General features: G+C 46.2%; 1 protein-coding gene across 1 annotated transcript in view; it reads left to right on the forward strand.

The window, feature by feature from the left end:
* Nucleotides 1–20,662, forward strand: part of PLG (plasminogen) — a 71,884-nt gene extending 51,222 nt beyond the window's left edge. The window contains exons 8-19 of the mRNA XM_074989107.1: nucleotides 2,125–2,287; nucleotides 3,751–3,881; nucleotides 5,021–5,183; nucleotides 6,263–6,450; nucleotides 7,232–7,380; nucleotides 11,127–11,220; nucleotides 12,919–13,039; nucleotides 13,847–13,921; nucleotides 14,800–14,940; nucleotides 16,789–16,895; nucleotides 18,561–18,706; nucleotides 20,058–20,662. Coding sequence (XP_074845208.1) covers nucleotides 2,125–2,287; nucleotides 3,751–3,881; nucleotides 5,021–5,183; nucleotides 6,263–6,450; nucleotides 7,232–7,380; nucleotides 11,127–11,220; nucleotides 12,919–13,039; nucleotides 13,847–13,921; nucleotides 14,800–14,940; nucleotides 16,789–16,895; nucleotides 18,561–18,706; nucleotides 20,058–20,219 — 1,640 coding nt within the window. The 3' untranslated portion in view covers nucleotides 20,220–20,662. The remainder of the gene's footprint in view (nucleotides 1–2,124; nucleotides 2,288–3,750; nucleotides 3,882–5,020; nucleotides 5,184–6,262; nucleotides 6,451–7,231; nucleotides 7,381–11,126; nucleotides 11,221–12,918; nucleotides 13,040–13,846; nucleotides 13,922–14,799; nucleotides 14,941–16,788; nucleotides 16,896–18,560; nucleotides 18,707–20,057) is intronic.
* Nucleotides 20,663–23,624: the final 2,962 nt, after the last annotated feature.

A 23,624-nucleotide genomic window follows, 5' to 3' on the forward strand; every position in this document is an offset into this window, starting at 1 on the left:
CAGGTTCTCCCTAGACCACCATCCCCCACCCCCATCCCATGAAGGGCAACAGCATCCATGCCATGGGGCCAGTGGACTGAATAGAGGCCTGGAGCCCTGGAACAAGGTTAACCTTACCACACGTGGTGTCAGCTGTGGGATAGGTGCTGCTGTCAGACCCTGCAGCAGACCCACCTAGAGCAGAACAAATGAACATGCAAAACAACCCACCCTCAGCACAGTGAGACAGACATGATGGAGGATGTAGTGAAAGCCCTTGTACAAGCTACCTTGGTGCAGCAAGATGCTCCCCAGGCTTATGCAGCTTCGCAGCAGGAGACTCTGTGGCTACTGCAAGAAACTAACCAGCTACTGATGAGCCAGGCTGCCCAGGACCAAGCGACTCTGGAGGAGGTAGTGCTGCAGCTGAAAGCCGTGATGGCGCGAGTGCAGGGCTTAGACGGGACCACATTCTTGTGGGCTAGTAACTACCTTCAGAAAATGATGGGAGAAGATGATGTGGAGGCTTACCTCTTAGCCTTCAAGAGGACAACCCTTTGGGAAGGGTGGCCCCAAGACCAGTGGATCAGCATCCTGGCCCCGTTCCTGGGTGGTGAGGCCCAGAAGGCCTACTTTGACACACCTGAGGAGGCAGCAGCAGAATACACCCAAACGAAGACAGAAATCCCAGCCAGATCGGGGGTGACCACTGCTGTTAGAGCCCAGCAGTTCCATGAGTGAAAACTCAGCGAGGGAAAAAACAGCGAGGTCCCAGCTGTTCGACCTAATCCACCTGTCTCGAAGGTGGCTACAGCCTGAGACCTACCTGCCAGAGAAGATCGTGGCGATCATAGTACTGGACCTTACCATCACATCTGCGAGGATGGGTCAGCTGGAATGACCCTTCCTTCTACGATGAGATGGGGGCCCTCATGGAGAGACGGCTATCTACCAGGAGCCTCTCAAGCCTCAGAGAGGGTGCTGACCCCCCTTTTAGAGCTTTATTGTTCTCCCATCAGGGAATTATATGAACAGTCAAACTGCTTATTCATTTTTATCTTAAAGTAAGCAAACACATGAATGTGGACTCACACCACAATGGGAGCTCTTTTGTGCTTTTCTGAGGTACCCAGTGGTCTCGTTCTCCTTAGGATACTTTTGGATGGTGGTTTACCTGTATCGTTATCTGAGGGGTTCTAACCATCTTCCTTTCTTCAGTATTCGCCCCCGCTCTCAGACCATCTTAGGTTCCTCTTAATTAAGGCTCACTTTTCACATTAGTTTTTGTCCTTCGAGATTTGTATTTTAACCCCAAAGGCTCCACTCCCTCCTGTGATGCTTTTCTCTAATATTTTCTGGATCCTGATTCTCACTACCTCCTGTCCTGACAATCTCTGCCCTTCCCTCCTACCTCTCAGACTCACCTAGCCTTCCTCCCGCACCTCACTTTTCTCACCTCCATTGTGGTAAGACAGCTAGAGCAGAGGAAAGGGTAGATGGTTAAACACAGTCAGCAGTGCCAAAAGGTGCCACAAGCTGCAGGGCAAGATGCATGTGAGGGTGTCCGGCTCCACACCTGCCTCCCCCATTGGCAGCCCTAAGCACAGTCATGTAGCCACCAGGGCTACATCCACACTAAAAGCCTCTGTCTACAGACGTTACAGTTGGAAGAGATGTCCCTACAAAACTTCTGTTGACAGATCGTGTCTCCAAATAAAAGCGGATCTATCTTTTTATCTGCTCTGTTGACCACAGGGTCCTCGAGAGCATCTGCACATCCTTTGTGTCAACAGTTTGTTGACAAAACACATTTTGCGTGTAGACACACAAGAGTTTTGTCTACAAAACTCTCTAGTGTAGATATAGCCCTGATGTTTCTGAGGGCTGGGTGTAGAATAGAATTTGCTCTTTGGAAGTTCCTTTTGAAAAGTTTAAGAAAACTTGCAAATCCAAGTAAGAAGAATCCAAAAGGATGTTCTGTGTTTTGGCTTGTCTTGCCACAGCCTTTTGGAACCTTCACCAGTGTGGGGGGCGGGGCGGGCCAGAAAGCGTGTTCCACATAATGCAGAGTTAAATCCAGTTATGCAAAGTTAAGCTTACATATCTTGAAGGCACTGTTTATTTTCACTCTCTTTTCTGCTATAGCTACATCCCCACCGCCTGCTGGCCCAGGACATCAGTGCCTTTCAGGAAACGGAGAGGATTATCGAGGCAAGATAAGCTTCACTGTGTCAGGAAATACTTGTCAACATTGGGCATCTCAGCTTCCTCACAAGCACGCCAGGACTCCTGAGAACTATCCCTGCAAGTATGTTAAACCTCTTCATTACTTGGTACTACTGGAAGTGCCAGGGAACACTGTTAGTTCATGATGATGTACACATAATATTGAAGTTGGCACATCTTTTTCTCTAACTGTACTGCTAAGCTCTCTTTGCCCCATATTATTTCAGCTCTCTCATTGTTCTTTAACTTCTCCACTTGATCCTGCTCTGAGCGTTTCCTCTGTTCTGCCTCTTCATCTTCCATCCTCATGTACTTGCGTCTTCCCTGGCATTCATGTTCTTCTTGTTCTTCCTTTCCCCACTCACCCTGAGGCTCTACTGTGTTTCATACCCAGGGAACCTCTTCCAGGGGGAAGAGTAACACACTGCTTTCAGGTACTGTCCTATCACAACTCTCCCATGCCCTGACCCCCCCACCCCCCATCCCTGAGGGTTGTGATAGGACAGTAGCTGTATGAAATTTAAGCATGGGATGGTAGGTAGGGGTGAGGCAGCTCAGGACAGAAGGGTGGGTGTGGGTGAAGGAGTTGAGGGAGCAAGGTGGGGAGCAAGGTGTTGGGAGGTATGGGGGGAGGGGCTTGGCAGCCGTGGGGGCATGCAGGAGTCAGGACAGAGGATGTGCGAGGAGCTTCGGGACAGGAGTTGGGGATACACGGGTGGGAGCTTAGAGCTGGGAGTGTAGCCACTAAGCTGCATCCCTGCAGCGGCAGCGGCCACATTGTCCAACTGCCCAAACACCGGGGCGGTGGGGAGTGCACTGCCCTGGCCACCCAAGCACAGGGGCTGGGGACACCAGTCTCTTACTAGTGCACCGTGCTGGGGCACACCGACTTACTCTCACCTTCGGGCGTCCCCTGTTGAATAAGCGTTAGAGAAGCTTTTCCCCCTGCGGTCACACTGATCCACCATGTGCTTTGGCTGCACTGCTCTTTTGGTGGGCAGGGTTGGTGAGTATGTACGAAATGTTCTCCTCTGTGCTGATCTGCAGAGGACCAAAGCTGTTGCACTTACAGAGCCTTGGCTCTTTAGCTCCATCTGTGGCCACTCATGCTTCAGGTCTCCCGTTCAGCGTGAGGACTCTTACTTCAGCCAGCGTACCAGCGTCCTCCAGAACCGGAAGCAGGAACTGCTGCAGTTTGAGCTGAAGAGTCAAGGCTCTAAAAGTAGGGCTTGCAACAGCTCATACCCTCTGTGGATCATCATAGACGGGGAACTATAATATTCACCCAGCACTACATAAGCATCAAAAAGCTACTCATACTTTTAGCCTGTGGACCACTCTCACCCATAATGCTGACCAAGCTCAGAACAATAATGATGTGTTATAGTAATTTGTCTCTGCTATGGATAAATGTAAATTAGTGAAAAACATTTTACTGCAGCGGTGAGTCACCAACGCAGACAATAACCAACAGGTGTGGAAACATTCCCCTCCCCTTGTTAATGGCCACAAGAAGCTAATTTTCACACAGTACTTTTGGTTCAGGGGTTTAGAAGAAAACTACTGTAGAAATCCTGACGGGGAGACCAAGCCATGGTGTTACACCACCAACAGCACAGCGCGATGGGAATACTGTCAGATACCCAGCTGTGATGAAACAGAAGCAGTAAACACTGGTAAGGCGAGTGGATGCACCCATGCTATGGAAGTTGAAGGAATAGTGGGAGAATCAGTTTTGTGCCAAAGACAAAGAATGTGTTGCTCTGGGCAGTCTGCAAACCGCATCTGAGCATTAGTGGAAGGTTGAACCGGATGAGGATAGGATTTAAGTTTGGTGGGAGAGTGCAGTGTAAAAAGTTCTATGGACCAGTTCAGGTTTGGGAAAGTTCTGGAGCAGTGAACTTACAGTTTGATTTTTCCTTTTGAACTTAGTATCAGTCCTAACATCAGAGAAGATATAAAAAGTGTGGAAAAAGTTAAAGAAAAAAAATGAAAAACAGCACATTCTACTCTATTGCTGTCAGAGGCAAGGAAAGAAAAAAAATGGTGGTAAAGCAGAAAAACACAATAGTGAAACATTCAATAAATACTCCAGTTTTGAAGACTGGAATGAAAATCTCCTTTTTGTTTCAAAATATGTCACTGCAATTAAAATTATTAAAAACAACATTTCCCTGTGAGAAAACATTGTTTTTCACTAAACTCCTTTATTTTACTGAGAAAACGTTTGGCCCTACAAATGATACAAGTATGGTGAGATCCCCATTACCCAAGTTGCTTGGCATGATCAAGTATCTTTACATACACTAGATGGGTGTCCATATATATATATAACAAATCAATAGAAGCTGCAATAATTTAATAGAAAACATCAGCCTCCAACTCCTACCCCTCAAAAATCCAGGCAAACGTTTCCACTTGTTTACGTGTCCAGAATAACAATCCCAACTTTCTTCAGAGCTAACAAAGGGAAATCTTCTCTCTGCAAGCTCACTACCAACCCTATGAACATATCTAATATAAAACTACAGGCATTCCCAACTTCTGAACTTTGTGATTCTCTAGTCCAAGTCTGCCTGTAAACTTTAAATTGAACTTGAAATTGCACCTAAAGAGCAGTATTTGGCTCATAAAGGTAACCCATTCAAATCTGTCAATCACCACAAGTGAGATCTTGTCATAAGAAGGTGTCTGTGAGAGGCAGGCTAATCTCTGACTTATTTGTTGGTTGCTTTTATATTTTTTTGTTTGTTTTTTGCACCCTTATAAAAGTAAAGTTCACTTTTAAAGTTCTGCTTTTTATTGTTCATTACAGATGTAACTGTGTTTCAAAGTCCAGTTTTGAAGGATTGTTTTCGAGGCAATGGCCAGAGTTACCGTGGCACAACTTCACTGACCGTCTCAGGAAAGAAATGCCAAGCATGGAGATCAATGTCTCCACACAAACACACAAAAACCCCACAAGCGTATCCAAATGCGTATGTTTACTTTGACCACTATTGCGGAATCAGTGTAGGCATTATCCAGAAATCCATTAATTTTTCCACCCACTTACAGGGACACAGTCAAGGTAAAATTCATCCTGCAAACAAATTTATTCACCAGTTTTACTAACAGCATGCCTACATTTATGGGACATGCTGGCGGTCGATCTCCTAGGATTTGATTTAAACATGCCTCATGGGAACGCACTAAATACATGTTTTAGAATTGATTAAGCTATTTGAACCATACTGATTCACTCACTGATTATTTATTCCTCATGTAATACCAGTCAGTCACAGTCACAGTCACTAATATCATGGGAATGTAGGACTGGAAGGGACCTCAGGAGGTCATAATGTCAAACCTTCTCTGTTGAGTCAGGGTCAAAGAAACCTAGAGTGGCCCTGACAGGCGATTCAAGAACCGTCTTTAAAACCTCCAATGGTGTGGATTCTACAACCTCTCTGGAACCTGCTTCCAAGGGATTAACTACCCTTCCAATTGGAAAGTACCTCACCTAAATCTGCCTTGCCACAGATTAAGCACATTACCTCTGCTCCGACCTTTGGTGGACACAAAGAACTATTGACACTGTCTTCTTCCTAACAGCCATTTGTATATCTGAAGGCTATTATCAGGTCCCCACCTCAGTCTTTTCTCAAGACTACACATGCCCAGTGTTTTTCTTAAGCTTTCCTCTTATCTGGACTCTCCTATATATCTGCATCCTCCAGCTAATGCCAAACTCATGCCAATTAGAGAAGGGCCATTATCTCCCATGTCTTACATAGGACACTCCTTTTAATACATCCCAGAATCATAGAATCTGTAAATCTTGTTTTGTATTTCCTCAGGCGTAAAAAGGAATCATGTTACCAGCTATGATGTCAATATGAACTTCAGTGGTCTGCTGTTATGTTTTCTTTTTGCATGGTGGCAATAGAATTTCTGCTGTATATATTAAATGTATAGTGTTTCTTTAGTTTATACCTGCATACCTGTTTTGTAGGCAGTTCCCACAAACTTTCAGTGCCAAAGCATGAATAAACACACACTGTATTTACACTTGCAGGGACCTGAGGCAGAACTATTGCAGAAACCCAGATGGTGACAGAGCTCCTTGGTGTTACACCATCGATCCTACTGTGAGGTGGGAATACTGCAAACTGAGGCAGTGTAGCAATGCACAACTGACTTTACCAAAGCCCCCTCAGACAACAAGGGCATCAACCGTTCGTACAACTGCATCCACTCTAACAGGTAACCAGCAAAATATAGCCCTGATGTAAAAGACCCACAGCATTTAATATGGCATCCAGACATTAAAATGCCAAAGTATGTACTTTAAGCATGAGAGCAGTCCCACTGAAGCCAAAGCTAAACAACTTGCTGCATCACGCCCTAATGTATTGGGGCTCTATACACATGCCTGAGGCCCTGTCTCCTAGAGTCACGGGAGGGCATCTGTATCTAAACTTTCTTTTAATAATATTCAAACACTCAGGGCTGCCAGGCAAAGCTGTATATGTGACCCCAGTGCAGCTAACACATGATGTCTGCATAAGTTTTCAGAGAGCTGAAACATAGCTCAGAAGTGTGAACTGCCTTGTTCTTTTTCATGAATCATTAACTCCAAAGCTTGCTGTTCTGGTGAGGAAGCACTAATGACATCGACCAAGCAAGGAACTTGGTGTAATGGGAGGTTTTTGTTTTTTTTTTTAAGCAGTCAGATTGTGGAAGGCAGTTGGTCTGAGATTTCATGAAATATAGAAATTTCAAAATTTCATAAAATTATTCTAAATGCACACACTTTATGAATTCCCAACACAGGTTGATAAAAACAAAACGTTTTCATTAGAAGTATTTTGCCCATCTCCAGCAATATCCTAGCTTACACGAGCTTATGCTTTATCATATCGCCCCCTGGTTTACTTTTTGGTTACACCACAGGTCATATAAGCACCAAAAGTGCATTGCCTCTGAATTGCACCCAGTGATACACAGCAAAGACTCACATGTGTGTTTTTTCTCCCTGTTGCAGACTGTGTACTTGGTAATGGTAAAGAATATCGTGGCACAGTAGCAATCACTGCAAGCGGAAGGACTTGTCAAGAATGGCGTGCACAGAAACCACATAGCCACGATTATTTCACACCAGTGACTCATCCGCGGGCAGGGCTGGAGAAAAATGTAAGCCGCGCTTATGACAATACTTTCTATTGCTCTTTCCGCTCTGCCGTGTTTCTGGAGCTGAGGAGACTTTGGGGGCAAAACACAGGGAACCGGACAATGCCATTCTTATAGGTGGAGGGGACAGAAAAAGCCCAGCAGAGCTCAGGACAGCTCTGCTCTCTCCCTTCTTCTGAGTTCCTGAGAGCAACCAATCCATCTTCCTTATTCTTCTCCCTTAGCCTCTACGCTCTGACACCTCTAAGGAGGGGTGAAAAACCTGTGGAGCTGCTGGAGGAGCACAGGTGCTCTGAGAGGCAAAGGGGTTGTGTGGGTGGGTGGGTGGGGGGGCTGAGGTGCATAGGATCATAGAGCTGGAAAGGGCCCCAGGAGGTCATCTAGTCCAGCCCCCTGTTTCAAGCAGGATCAACCCCATCTAAGTTATCCCAGCCAGGACCTTATCAAGTTGGGACTTAAAACCTCTAAGGATGGAGTATCCACCATCTCTCTAGGCAACGCATTCCAGTGCTCCACCACCCTCCTGGTGAGGTAGCTTAATTTATTGGGAGTTGAGCAGATATGGGGCTGCATGGCAGCAGAATTGATATGGGGATTAAGGAAGTACCTAAGTAATTGCTGGGTTGAGAGGGTACAGAGTTAGAACATTGGGGTTGGAGATGAAGCAGATCAATGACAGAGAGATTCTATCCAGCAAGAGTTCCTGCGGCTGGGGCCAGCTCGTTATACCCTGACCTGTCCTGCCTGCCTGGGGCTGCCCACAAGTTACATACCACATTGTTTAGTGATTTTTGAACACCTGTGACCCCTCGGCACCCTGAAACAACATGCAAAATTGAGGACCAGCCCATCCTCTAATGCATCATGTCATTTATGGACAGCTTCTGTCAGGGAGTAGGCAACACTTCAACTGCTACCCCATACTCCTGGGGGGAGTTCAGAATTCTAGAGACACTGATGGCAAGAACATGTTTTGAAAATAAATCTCCTGTTTTGTGAACATTGGGAGTTGGAGCATGTGCATTCTTTCAGCCGTGCAAAATGCTGCACCTGGGGAAACTCAAGTTGTGGCAGCCTTGCTAGTTCCCTTCATTTGCAAGTACCAGTCAAGTCTGTGTGCATGAGTATGCTTTATGCAGGATACCGCTGTGTTTGTTTTTTTGCTATATTTGTAATCTACAGCAAAAGTACTCTGCTTTCCCAAACTGAAATTAGGACATATTTATCAGAACCATCCTTTGCAATTGAGTGGAGGTTGATTTTGCAACAGGTTAACAGATACAAACACAATTCACTAATTTGATATAAAATGTGTGCAAGAGCAACTACTGGTGTTCTGCAGGGGTGATCACATCAGTTGCGTGGTGCTTATTTCTTGGCCTCTGAAGGAAAATTGATTCTCCTTGCTACTAACTGGCACAAGTGCCTAGTATCTGGCCCAGATTTTCAGACTGATTTGCCCCTAAGATATGGCTAGGGAGCACAGCTGGTTTACTACATTAGACTGAATTTGTGGCAAGAACCTGTTTGACATAATTCTTTTTTCAAATGATAAAATGTCTGGAGAGAAGATTCTGAGGGCAGGTAAACTCAATTACATAAGAATACTTTACCCATGGAAGAGGCCCTACCTCTCACCCCACATCCAAAGCCATTCCCTCCCTCTTAAGTCTAGGGAAAAAAAGTCCAAGTCTTTAAACATGTGCTACTGATATTGGTAGCCTCCTCCTAGTCTGCTGGGTATGGTTATCCGATGGCCATATCAGTACCACTCCTAGGCCCCAAACCTCTGTTTGGGTCAGACTAAGGGGCCCCATCAGCCCCTGCTGGGGTTCACTCTCACAGCTCAAAGGGCAGCAGGTAGGATCTCCCTGGTCTAACCAGGCTGTGTGACCAGTCCTTCCCAACCTCCACCTGAGGTTTCCAGGGTGCAGGAAGCCCCAACACCCCACTACCACAGCTCCTCACCTCCCCTTTTGGCTCTGATGTCATTGGTATTCATCTTTGCTCCTCTCCCCACACAGGCTCTAATCTCCTCTCTTCTCACCAACATCCTCTTCTACTCTTTCCCCTCCCACTTCCCTCCAATTGGGGAAGGCTTTGAGAAGGCTCCTGGCAGCCTCAAGTAGGATCAGCTGGTCCTAATTTATTCATGGCAGCCTCTCCCCTGCTGCTCCCTCTCTGCCTGTGGTAACACCTGATTAACCAGGGCTGGTTTCTGCTCTTTAGAACTGCTGCTCTCCCTGGTAAGCTAGCCCGCTCTCTTGACCCTGTCACACTAAACAAAAACCCACAACACTGAGCAGATTTTGGCAGTCTTCTTGAGGGCTGGTCTCAACTGACATGGATGGTGGAGCTCAAGAGAGAAAACAGTTAGACATTTCTTGGCACTGTGGTATTTAAGCATTGATCTGCAGGTCAGGATTGATGTGCACTGGCAAACTATGTAAGGGAAGCTTCCGCTGAACCTGCCAGGCCCCAAGACACCAGGGGGCCTTTGCAAACTTCAAAACAGATTCTCGTTGCTGTCCCCTCAAGATCTTAAAAACAGAGTGGGATTTGGAAATGTGCTTGGCATTGGCTTAATCAACTCTGGCCCACTTCAGTGGGAACAGACTGCAGCCAACTCAGAGCACCCTAGGAAAATCCCATCTTATATTGTGCCCTTGAATAGATGGGATTAACTGCAAGGGCCCCATTTCTGGACGGCAGGGGGACAGCAGCTGTGGGCCCAGCCATGTGTATTGGGACTCTGCTTACTCTTTTTCCCAGTCCCCTGACTATCAGGGAGCAAGAAGAAAGTTCCCAGATCCTGGGAAGTACTCCTCTGCCTCTTCCCTCACCACCCAGGAGTGAGAAGAATGCACACAAGCTATGTATTTTCCCCTCACTCCCTGTCAGGGAACAGAAATTTGAGTACCACCACATGGGACAGCAAACCACACTGACACATGTGGGTTACATACTTCCCCTTGCACATCCCAAACTTCAGAGACCCAGTTGAAATCCTCAATAAGCCCCCACTTGTAATGCTGGCAGATCTGGGTCATTAGCAGGAGGAATTGAACCCTGTGACCTTAGGGCTGAAGCCCCATGCTCTACCACATGAGCTAGAAGTCAACTGGCTTTCAGCCAAGGCAGCAGAGCAGAGACTTCACTCTCCCTAGTAAGGGGGCTCAGTGCTTCTGAGGCTACATACTTCCCTCAGCTGAGAGAGCACATCCTGAGCTTCTGAGACATCCCAGCAGTTCATCCCAGGCTAGCCCCCACTTGTAACTGCCCACAGGGGGACTTGAACCTGGGACTTCAGTGCAGGCACCTCTACAGCCTTCTGTGTCTGTGTAAGTTGTCTAGGTGCCACCACATGGGACAGTGAACCATACCTAGGTGTGTGAATTACACAAACATCATCCCAGTATGCATGGCTGGGCAGGCCATCCTTGTTCCCTCAAATGGTGCCCTTGATCAACTGAAGTTCCAGGCCGGCTCTGCTGCTTGCGGCTTGCCTAGTTAAAGAAAGTTGTTATCAATTTTACTTGCACTAGATTTATCTAGCAGTTCTGAGAAATAAGAAAAGAATTTTATAGCTAAGAGAATAATTGATAATCAAGCAATTTAAAAGTGTCTGGAGAGAAAAAAATTCCACCATTTGGTTGTATATTACCATGAAAACATAAAGCAATAGTCTTCTTTATTCCCTTTGTAGTATTCAAGGCTTTACTATTTGTTCATTTCTCTGTTTATTGCAGTATTGCAGGAATCCTGATGGTGATATTAATGGTCCTTGGTGCTATACGACAGACCCGAGGAAAGCCTGGGAATACTGTGAAATCCCTGAGTGCCGTAATTATTCTTTAAAGAGTCTTTTCTCCCCCATTTGCATTTTTGAAAATGTTTTATGACATTTGTTAGGGGTAATTTTATTTTTCAACCTAAGTGGAAACAACAGATTTTAGCCATAGGCTTATATTTCAAAGTATCACTCCATGTAATTGACAGTAGCATCTCCTGGTAACAATCAGTTAAAGTTTAGATAAGAAAGCTGTGTCTAATCTCTACAAGGCTATCTGATCTCTAGAGAATATGCTCTTTGTCATTGCTGTAGATGGACAGTCAAAAAATGGAGAATCCCCCTCAATCACTCCTGTCCCTCAAAACTCATAGCCAAACTCTAAACAGAGGTTCTTATTCACTGTTGCAAAGGAACCTCACACCAAAGTATGAGCCTGATCCAAAGCCTGGCATCTGACAATGCAGGCAGCTGTTGGGCTATGACTGCCACATTAATTATAATTTTCTCACGTTTACCTTGTGCTCTCCACCCCCATATATTTATTTTATCCACCTGGTCTCACACTGGCATTGTAAGCTCTTTGGGGTAGAGGTCAGCATTTGGTTATGTGTGTGCAGTGCCTAGCACAACGAGGTAGTGGCCAGCAGGCAATACAAATGAACAACCACAGCAGCAATGACCTGAAATGAGGCTGTCCCCACAACATTTTCTAAAGATCTTATTTATTGATTTTTGCAAAGGTTTCTCATTTGTATCCAAGAAACTGTGTGTAAATCAAACCCCACTGACTTACATAGGAATTCTGACTGCACATGGAAGTCAAGATTTAGCTCCAACTCTTTAGCGCCCTGGAAGAAGGGTTTGAAAGTTCAGGCAAACACAAACACCAGAAAGGGGAGTGCCCAGGGGGGAACTCAACCTGCCTCCGCCTCCCTGACCATGATGCAGCTCTGGCAGTGAGTAGCATCCCCCTCCACTCAGCAAAGAAACTGGGATTCTCACACTTGTATAATCTTCACTTTAGAGATCTGATCTCTTGTCTCTGTATATCAGTGTTTTTAATTTATAGGGCAGGGTAAGTGTTGGCCCTCTTACTTCCAAAGTAACTGTCTATTGGTTTAAGCTCTAAGCAGTGGATACATTAGTGAAGAATCAGTTTTCCATATGAATATAATCCCATTGGAAAAGAGGTCAGAAAGATAGATTTGAGGTAACAAGAAAACAGAAAGAGCCTGAGACAAGACAGTGGTGAAAAGGCAATCTGTTGTTCCACACAGATAGTGGCTGAACTTCATTTACAGTTGCTACAGCTTAGGTTAGATTCAGTCAGAGCATAGGGCAGAGAGGGTTGCTCTACTCTGTTAGAGAGGTAAGGATGCCTCCTGAGGCAATTTTGGGACTGAGTTTTCTTCTTTGTCCTTTGTTCTTGCCCCCCTCATTCAAATGTTAGCCCTATTGGGTTTCTGACTCATTGATATCCAAAGGAGAAATCTGTAAACTTTTAGCCATGGTAAATCAATGTGATGTCATCCTGAAAGCAACAGTTTGATCGCAGGTGTTATTAAGTGTTTTGGGTAAGACTAACTGAACAATGTTTATGTAGTTTTTGCCGTGTAATTGCTGCATAAAGAGTAACATGCTAGAGATGACATGAAGATAACCTTCCTCTCCCAGTTTATTTAATGGCATTATGAATGGTATAACAGCTGCTTTAAAATTCTTCAGGTTGACTTCATTTCATTCTTTAGCTGCTCCTGAATATGAGTGTGGAAAACCCAAGATCTCGCCAAAGCTGTGCCCTACAAGGATTGTGGGCGGGTGTATTTCAAATCCACACTCTTGGCCCTGGCAAATCAGTCTGAGGACAAGGTACAACTATTCCACATTGCATTACAACTTACAAAGCACGTCCCCACCTGGGCCACCTCAGTGATCACCAGGACCGCTGACGGGGGGTAAAGAGGGCATGCTCCAGGGCCTGACATTTCCAGGGAATCTGCAACTCTGGCCACTGCCACTACCAAAATAGCAGCGGGATGACTGGAGCACAGGGCCCCTGGAAGTGCCACAGCAGAGCTGCTCCACCCATCTGCGCAGCTGTGAGGGAGGGGAGAGGACCCCAGCACCACAGTCAGGAGAGCAGTAAGCGCTGACTGCCGTAGGCCCTGCTCCATCTGGGGGCACAGAGCTGCCCCCCCCCACCTTGCCCTGGGGCCTGCAGTGACTGTCGGCCCTGCTGGTCACAGCTTTACAGAAAGGACTTAGCGCTTCACATTCCTGCATGTGGAGCTGAATTCTTCTGCAGAGTAATTTTGTTCTGTTCCTAAAAATGCCCCCCAACTGAAATGTCTCTAAAAGAAATCTTTTAAGCAACATATCTTGCCTACGCCTTTTTTCCTCTATACAAGATTTTCCTGAACTAGTGAATCTAATTTAGTTAACCAGAACTAAGTTTTTATGTCAACCAGCTTTTGTTTTTTCCATGTTGTAAGCTGAGCAAACCTCAGCTCTTGATGGAAAATCTGTTTGCTTTCTCATGTCTCATAGAATAAAATCTGGCTATCCTAAAGGCTCCTAAGAGAAGTAGCTAGTTCACTAGTAATCCTCACTGTGTATTCCTGTGATAGTGGAGAACTAACTACCCATTCTCAAACTAATATCATCTCTCTCTTCCAGTTTCAACATGCACTTTTGTGGTGGCACTCTGATAGCCCCACAGTGGGTTCTTACTGCCAAACACTGCTTAGAGCGGTAAGTGTCTACCATAGCCAGCTACAGATATACCCTACACCCGAACCAGAATGTCAAAGGAAAAACAAAGTGTGCCTGGCACACTTCTGTCTGAACCAACCAGTGCTGCACCAATATGAGGGCTCTTAGAGTGGTTAACTGCTCTTCGCCAAGTTCAGTTCGTTCAAGCTAGAGCCACTTTACTGAGACGCAGAGATTGGCTAATAATGAGGATCCTTACTGAATAATGTACTGTTCATATTTGTAAGGCCTGTTCATCTAGGACCTCCATATCCTCATTCTAATGGCAGCACCATTCTCGTCTCCCCAACTTTTCTGTGGGTGGCAAAGACAGATGGAAATTCTACCACTCTATCTATCCCCCAACAAGCTGCTGCTGCATAGAGACAGTTTGTGTCAATGCTCTTCTACCCTTTTTCCCATTGCTGGGGGAGACATGTCTATACCTAGTTTTGGATTTTCCTCCCTACTAAATAGCTCCACTCCCTGACTCTGTTGACACCTGTATCTTGGTCAAACATTGTCATTGTCACTGTACCCTGTACCCCCTGTGCACATTCCCTAATAAAATTTTGAGTATGAGCTGTGAAATTAATCACATGTCTGCTGTTGCTAATTGTGAAAGCTCTGAGCTGCAGCTGTATATCTGCAGATTCAGGAAGAAAATTACACATCACTTTACAGACATGGATTTCTTCACACACGTATAAGAGCCAAATATTAAAAAATTACTAATGCTTACATTTTTTTTTCAGAAATCATCAGTATGTCCCACTTCCCTATCTGCTGTAATTTTCCAGGATTTGCTTCCTGCTCAATGGGGCTGCCAGCCCCAATTATCTCTATGGAACCTCACTATATGCAATCATCTCTCATAGGTCATCCAGGCCTTCTTCATATAGAATCTTCCTTGGACTACACACGGAAAGGGCAGAGGAGCCATCTGTGCAAGTCCGAGATGTTGAGAAAATTTACAAGGAGCCTGGTGGGGCGGACGTTGCCTTGCTGAAGATGAGCAGGTATCAGCTCAGCCGAAGCTCCCCCTCCCCCATACCCTTTACGCTTAAGTCATGAGTGAGTCCCCTGGTTTTAGATTTGACTACAAGCTGAACCTCTCTCATCTGCATTTGCCTTGACAGTATTAGCCCTCAAAAATTTGAGGCATAACAATCTCTGGAGACAGTGCTGTCGACAAAACTGCAGTGTAGACAATTCTGTTGACGGAATAGTAACAGAGAGATAGCTGTGCTAGTCTATATACTATCAAAACAAACAAGCAGTCCAGTAGCACTTTAAACACCAACAAAATAATATTTTTTATGGGAAGAAGGATTTGTTCGAAGATGGGGTTTACTTTCAAAAGAGCAGTGTCTACACTGATTTTCTTCTTTCAAAAGAAGCTATTTCAAAATAAGAATATTCAAATGAGGTGCCAGATATGTAAATCTGCATCTCATTTGCATTTTTGATTTCCCTCATTTGCATGCCTCTTTCAAAAGAGGACTGCAAATGTAGACACGGCCTAATAGAAAGTTTATCCTAATATCTAACCTAAGTTGCCTTTGCTCCAGATTAAGCCCATTACACTTCTTGTCCTAGCTTCCATGGACATGGAGAACTATTGATCTGTGGCTCTTTGTTGAGGCGTAGAAAATGACCTGAGACTGGCTAAGCTGTGTGGATCTTGAAAAAGAAATAAATGCCTTGCTTTCTGCTACAGAAGAGATTCTTCCAAGATGTAAGAGAGGAGGTGCTATGCCCCTGTTGCACAGGCAACAATGGGTGCACAAGGCGTAAGGAAAGCATCAGATCTCCAGATCCCGAGCATCTGAATTGTGGTTGAATCCTGAGCAGTCGAGCTGCATTGCTAGCTAATGGGCAGTTAAGACTCAAGATATTTATGTTTAAGTATTGAAGGACAGACCCTGCTCTTCCACCTAGGCATATGGAGACCCCCTGCCAGCAGAAACAGTATGGCTCTGAGGCACAATTCTGGGAAGGGAGGGGACAAATTTTTTGAAGCGGGGAATTGAAAAAGAAGGTGTCTTCCTGACTCTCCATAGGCTGGAATTCTGCAACATGGTGGCTCCACCAAGGAGGGGTGGTGGTGGTGGTGGAAATGAAACATCAGTAGAAGTCTGGCTGGAGCATCTTCTGCCAGTTGGCAGGTGCCACCATCTCCCATCTTGAGGAGGGAGTGGATAGGGCTGCAGTAACAAACATGGGGTGCCTCCAAGGCTTCTCCTTGGCCTGGGTGGGAAGGTTTCTTCCTCTGTAGTGGAACTACTCAGTTCCCAGCCCCATCAGACTATATAATGATGGGCTGAGCATTTGATCTCTGATATAAGAATAGCCAGGCACCTCTTGTACATGGAAAAGTCCTGCATATGTTTGCATTTGCCTGAAGCCCTGTCCAGGGTCCTGCTTGGTCATCCAAGCAGGCAGCTCTGAGATTAGGCTCTGTCACATGGTGGTTTGGTGCCTCAAAGAGCCCATTTTCTCTGATTTATTTTAATATTATTCCTTCCCTCCACAATGATCTGCCAAGTTTCTCCACATGCTCATCACTTCTCCCTTGCCCCCCAGGCACTGCGCTGTGGAGGTTCCTGAAAAAGCTGGTTGGGGTCTACAAGAACACCTCACTTAAAAAACTGTTCTACCTCATGGTGTGTAGGGCTATACCAAGGTGCTGAGCACCAAAAACTCTCCTTGACTTCCTTTGGGGATGAGTACTCAGCATTTCTAAAAATCAAGCCTGTGGTGTGCCAACTCTCCTTCCGGAGCCTGCAGAACATCAGTGGTGTCGGGGACAAACAAGCTAAAGGCTGTGCCTCTGAGAGTTTGGTTTTCATTTTGTTTTGTTTCAGTCCCACACTGATCAACAACGAAGTGATCCCAGCTTGTTTGCCTGAACGAAATGTGGTTTTAGGAAACAGAGCAGACTGCTATGTGACTGGCTGGGGAGAAACCAAAGGTGAGGCGCAATCAATAATTGAAAGGATGCACCCTCTGTGTTCAGGAAACACCACAAGCAAATCAATGTGCAGAAGAATTTAACATACATCAAATGCCACTGGGCAATGCCACTCCCTCCATCTTCTTCTCTCTGCGAGTTGAGTCTCATGTTTCAGGAGGGCATTGCTGAAATCAATGGAGTCACAGCAGTAGAAACAAGAGGAGAAGTAGGCCCAACACTCTGTCAAACCCATTTCCTCTTTATCATCCATTTCTATTGTCCCAGCTTGGGTTGTGCACCATCATGGGTTTGACAGAGTGGGTTATGGGATATTTTTTTTGACCCTGGCACCTCTCTCAATTGCAGGATGTTGACTGGGTTCATTCTCTTGAATGACTTTCTCACAAAGATGCCAATCCTGAGGTCTTTACTCAGAAGGAGACTTCTTGTCCTCACTTTCACAATCTGCCATGTTGCTGTCCCTGATGAGACCGTTGTCTCCTATTCCAACCCCATCCTCTCCTCAGCTACCCCAGTGATGCCACTCCCTCCCTCCCTCACCTCTGTCCCATCTGCACAGGCTGCAGGCTGCGCAGGGATTGTCAGCTACTTTGGGAGCGTACAGCATCTAGCTCAATGGAATCCATTCTTGATTGATGGTTAGCCATTACTGTAATACGTCTACCTCATAAGGATAGCAACCCCCTTTGATTTCCACTGCCGTCCGTGCACATTTTTCCATTTTGGCCCGTACAAAAGAAATGCCCTTCACATGCCTGTTTGCCAGGTCACCATTCTCACTTTAAGACCTTCTCCTTAAAAACCCATCTTCTTCAAGATGACAGACAAGGCTGTATTCAGATTTCTGTATCTCTGCTGTGGTTGAGCCCTATAGCTTTATAAGGCTTCAAGCAAACTGTCAGTCAGAAGCCAGCTATCACCTGTGGAGTTTTTGGCCTCTAGGGCAGTGTTTCCCAAAGTTAAAACATTTGTGTACCCCTTTTGGAACTTCAGCCTTACCGGCATACCCCATCTCCCAGCGCTGTCCCAGTGTTTATCTCCTGATGTTTAGTACTTTATTTTCTGCCGTGTACCCCTTGAAATCCTTTTGCGTACCACCGGGGGTACCTGTACCACATTTTGGGAAACACTGTTCTAAAGGGTTGTGTGGCATCTTGAAAGTGTGTAGATGGATACTGGAAATGTTATATCCTGACATCAGACTGGCTTCCAGGTGTTTTGGCCTTTGCAGGTTTTCCCACCCCAAGGTTTAACATACTTTCACTAGATTTAAAATAAATCCAAGCTAATTTCTTCGTCTTGTTTACCGACTCAGACAGACTTCCATTTCACTCATATGAAAGCCTATCAATACTCAACAATCTGTCAATATTAGGCCCTTGTTGGCTGCTTTGTCTTTTTATTTCAAAAGGACTTTCCCATGGAAAATATTATCATCTTGATTTTATAGAAATGAGGCCCAGAGACTTGGGCGCAGACCTGCACTGACTTCAATGGGCTTTGGATCAGGCCCACAGGAAGTCAATAGCAAAGCCAGGAACAGAAGCCAGGTTCCCTCTTTCCTAGGCCTGCACTTTATGCATTGAATCATACTGCCATGGCTAAGCAGTTCATTCATCTGTGCAATTCATACTGGTTTGTTTTGTTTTTTTCTTCACAAAGGTACTGGTGGAGAAGGTAAACTTAAAGAAACTGGCTTCCCAGTGATTGAGAATAAAGTGTGCAATCGCCCCGAATTTCTGAATGGAAGAGTTAGGCCCAGTGAAATCTGTGCTGGGAATATTCATGGTGGTACCGACAGCTGCCAGGTAAGAAAAGAATGGTTACATAAAAATTGACTTCAGGCCCAAGCAAGACAAACAACACTTGAATGTCTGTATTTTAGGAGCATTGTATTAGCTTCAATAGCTCCTGGCTCACTACCCTGTTGAAGTGTAAGAGCCAAAAATGTGTGGAGATCCTAGTTCCTCCTTCCATTACTAGAAACAGAGCTGGAGAAAATTCACAGCTAGATTATCCCCCTCATCCCAAACAATGAGTGGGTTGACATGGACCCTTTGTGGAAATCCACTCCATGCTGTATTCTCTAGATCTTTCCATCGCTAGGGGAAGGTGTGGTGGTAGTTGATGATCATAAATGAAGAAGGGGTTTTTCCTAGTCCAAAGGATTAGAACTGAAGCTTTTCCACTTTTCAGATTTCCTTGGATATGTGAAATGCTCACTAACTTAACTGAATAGTGGGATCCACCTGGGAGCTTTCCTCACTGAAAAGCCAGGGATTCCTTGACAAAGGCTGAAAGCAAATAGAAACATTCCTGAGCAGGCCTCTTGCACCATCAGTGTTTATGGGATTTCCTGAGCGCGCAGAACTCTCCAGGATGTGCTTGTCACCTGATGGGCAGGGGCACATGAATCAGGCTTCTGATCGTTACAGGCAGCGAACTTCTGACCAGGCGTGTTGTAGGGTGTGAAGAAGCTGTCTTGAGCACTGTGGACAACAGTCAGCTTTACAAAAAAAGCAGTATTGCCAATTCAGACACATCAAGGGGAGGATCAATTCCAGTCCCTACATACTCCCTCATGAACTGTGTTCTGGTGCCTGCTCATCCCTCACCCTGGCAGTGACTCTGGGTCTACCTTGGCTGGGTGAGGTCTTCTCTCTTTGTCATGAGTTGGTGTGGCCAGGAGTTGAGTTATCAGTGGATGACACTGTGCTCTACTGTACAGAAACAGACAACCCTCCCGGCTGCAACATGCACCGGGACCAGCCACCCCTCTGCAGGGCCACATTTCAGTGACATTACCTCATTCAATTGGAGCGATGCAGCAATCATACTCATTTGCTATAGGACAGCTGCTTAAAAGTGGCTGGGCAATGGTCTTCACAATCTATCAACCTTCACAACGTTGACCAAAAATCTTGGGGGCAGATGGTGGACATTCACCTCCCCAGACACATCCCTGAAATTGGCCTCACTCCGAAAAAAAAAAGTCAACCTATTTTTAGGTAGGGAAAACATAGCTCCTCCCAGGTTCCAGTTCAGATGTTTTCTTGTGACACATACTTGGCTTGCAGAGATATTTCCACATCAGCCCACATTACTGTTTGTATCCTGTGCTCTCAGTAAGGGAGCCACCTTCTTTGTTCTTCTTTGTAGGGTGACAGTGGAGGACCCCTGATATGCTTAGACCAAGACAGATTCATTGTTCATGGCGTCACCTCCTGGGGTCTTGGCTGTGCTGAGCCTATGAAGCCTGGTGTTTATGCACGAGTTTCTACATTTGTTAATTGGATTGAGAGCGTAATGAGTATGGGTTGAGTCCTGAGGAATCACTGACACCTCCTGGAAAGCAACACAAACCAGAGACATGGGATTCTCAATGCAAGGTTAAAATCAAAATTATTTACAAGAATCTAAAATAAATATTATCTATTGTAAGTTACTGTAACATAACAGCTGTTGTCACCAAACCAAACTGACTGTCAGCCTCCTTGGGTGTGTTTTATATTCTACAATGAATGCGCATTTGTGAGGTACTTGTTGAAAAGTGTCTTACCCTCTCTTTTCCATAACGAGTCTCAAATGTATTGATCCTCGATGTAGTATCATAGACACTAATTTTTTTTCCATAAAGTGTTTACTTCCTTTATGGTTTTCGTGCTGTCTTAATAGAACTACCCACTCATCACTAGTTACGGCAGTTCATGTTTACTTTCCCTAGCCCATGGGAGGACACTAGCTGCCCCCGGCTGAGTGATGGAAGTGGTGATCCTCTGTCATTGGATCTTGGGCTGCGTGTGGTTCTTCGGGGTGCCAGCGAGTGGCTCTAACAGAGTCTGAGAGTGTGATACATTCACTGAATGAGGCCCCTACCAGCGGGGCCAACAGCAAGTGCGGCCCCTGGGTGCAAGGTGGGGGGGAGACCTGTTGCTGCACCCCCAGCCAGACAGTCAGCCCTTAGCACTGCTCAGCCCAAGTGACTGGGCCCCCGTTCCCTCAGAGCTGTGCAGAGCGGTGCTGCCGTGGTGTTTCAAAGAGGGCCTGAAGCTCCAGCCACTGCCACTGCCAAAGTAGCAGTGGCTGGGGCTCCGGCCTCCTTTGGAATGCCCCCTTTGCCTCCCCCATCAGCAGGCCTGCTCTCTACCCTGTCCATGTCAGAAAGCAGGGGGAGTCCTCAGCCAGCTCCCTGGTGCCAGTGGGACTATGCTCTCCTGCACGCTTGGCCCAGGGAGCGGAAGAAAGGAAAAAGCCGCTGGGTTTCTCTTTCACTCTCCCCCAAAGCCAGAAGGGTGGAGCAGAGAAAAAGAGAATCACCCTCACTACTCACTGTCTGGGAGCCAGAAACCAGGGAAATGCATCCCTTCTGTGGGAGGGTCAAGATTAAAGGGGAGAATACCTCCCTTCCAAGGAGGGAGACCCCTTGGATTTCAGATGCCCCGTGTGCAGGCCAGCATAGTTGTCATTTTTCTGTGGTCTTCTGTGCATCTGGTGAGAGAATGGAGAAATTCATTTCTGGTAAATTCAGAGCTTTTATTTGTACGCACACATCTGTATGAGCACAAGGCCTGTCTGCAGGAACATGAGATGCTGAACAGAAAATAGATCTTCCCTTCCTAACTAGTTCATGAGGAAGACAGAAGGAGCCAGTGAATAACAACCATTATTCAAGCCTTAGGTGAGTATTTGCACCCTTGTGTGATTAATGCTGATGAGAGTTATGTCCATAAAACACCACATATTAAGCCACAGATGACACCTTGTGGGGCTGTGGCAACAGCTGTCCTCATGAACTCCAACAAAGAGGAGGAAAAAAAGAAACAAATGACATCAAGTGCCTACCAGCTGGAAAGATGCATTTTAACAGTTACTGTTTCTTTGTCACACATAGTGTAAGCTGCCAAACCTCAAACATTTTAAAAAGACTTTCTGCTCCCACAGTAGGACTTTCACATGAGAATCTGCACCTTGATTCTTCAATAGTTCGTTCCACAGGTGTCTCTGCTTCCCAGAACACATAAGAAATGCAGTGGTTCTTGTAACAAAGCGTAAAGTGCAGCCGTATGAAGACCATCGTACTGTGTGCCTCCTACTGTTGCTTCTAAGGAGTCCCTCACAAGTGCACCTGTGCAGAATTAATGTCCCTGGCAGATTTCTTTGCTTCTCTGCAGAAGAATGACTTTCTGATGAGAAAGCAAAGGGAAGCCACAAGAGCAGTCATGCAGCCCTCCCCAACATTACATTTTGGGTGCCCAGGCATTGGCAGAGAGCTAAACCACTCTGAGTCAGTAGGCAGGACCAGGGAAGACCTGGCTGGTAACTCCTACCATGCACAGGGCTCAGCAGCTAGTTCCATCTGGATTGAGTTTCCTCTAACCCCTGCATGGCATTTGGGGCTGAGTTAAATCCACCTGCAGTTTTCTCCCCAGGCTGCTGAAAGCTCTGAAAACTCCCACCCCAATACCCTTCCTGCATCCACCACTCCTCAGCTGCAGGGGGAGGGATCATTGTGCGGGAGAGCTGCTCTCCTATCCATCCAGCACCCATGCATCCAGACCCCCTTCTGCCCAGATCCTCCCTCCAAGTCTCACCCTCTTCTCAGAACCACATTGAGGCCCTCCCCCCCCAACCCGCCAACCTGACTCCCTATCAAGACCCATTCCCCTGCCCCTGGACCACCTTGATGAGTCACCAACCCCCACAGATTCCACCTCACCGAGCCCTTGCCAGATCCCTGCACCTGGATCCTCACCCCATTGAGTTGCATCCCCCGCATCTGCCCCTTTAGTGAACCCCCCACATCCTGCCCCCAATGAGCTCTGCCCTTACACCCAGCCCCTGCCACGCTGAGCCCCAACCACCTTCACCAGGACCCCTATTACACCTTCACCCAGAATCTATCAAGCTCCTGTGCATTCAAATCCCCCCACATCTAGATTCCTCACTGGAGCTACCTGCACCAAGATTGCTTCACACAGAACCCTCGCAACACACACCTGGGTCCCCTCACACTAGGCCCCTCCACATGTGGATCCTGCTGGGCCGAGCCTGGCTGCCCAGGCCTGGTGCACCAAGGATGGAGGGGCAGGGCACTCGGGTGTTTCTGGGGTAGGCCCAGTCCTTGCCCTGTGCCAGGTTTGGGTGCAGCCTCTCCAATGAGTCCATGTCCCAGGAAAATGGCTCAGTGATCTCCCACCTCCAGCTCATTGCTTCTGCTGGGGCCACCACTTTTTTCTGACAAATGAGATTTGCAGAAAACTATTGTGCAGAATTTTTAAGTTTTTTGTCACACAATGCCCTCAGGAGTTTACTGTCAGTAAACTCAGGCCTTCGCTGTCCAGTCATATCCCTGGAAATAATTTCCACAGTGGACTTCATAACGATCATGCTGGAATTGATTGAAATACCCACCCCTCTCTGCCAGCCATTACACAAGACTGCCTTCATCACACCCTTCAACTGTGAGAAAATTTGCTTTCTGTGTGTGTTTTTAGTCACGTTTGATTATTTTAACAGAAACAAATGTTTGCTCCTGTTTATCTCTCACAGAATCAATACAAGCATGGAAGAATGACCTGATTTCTACTGACCTGGTCTGCTAAATTTTGATGACAAAACCAAAATCTTTATTCCTAGGGGCGTTGTAAGAGACAGTGAGAATACATGACTTGATTTCCATAGCTCATCTTGACTATGCTCTCTTGACAGTTGAAAAATTCACCCATT

This window comes from Carettochelys insculpta, chromosome 3 (assembly GCF_033958435.1).
Source record: "Carettochelys insculpta isolate YL-2023 chromosome 3, ASM3395843v1, whole genome shotgun sequence".
Taxonomy (NCBI): Eukaryota; Metazoa; Chordata; order Testudines; family Carettochelyidae; genus Carettochelys; species Carettochelys insculpta.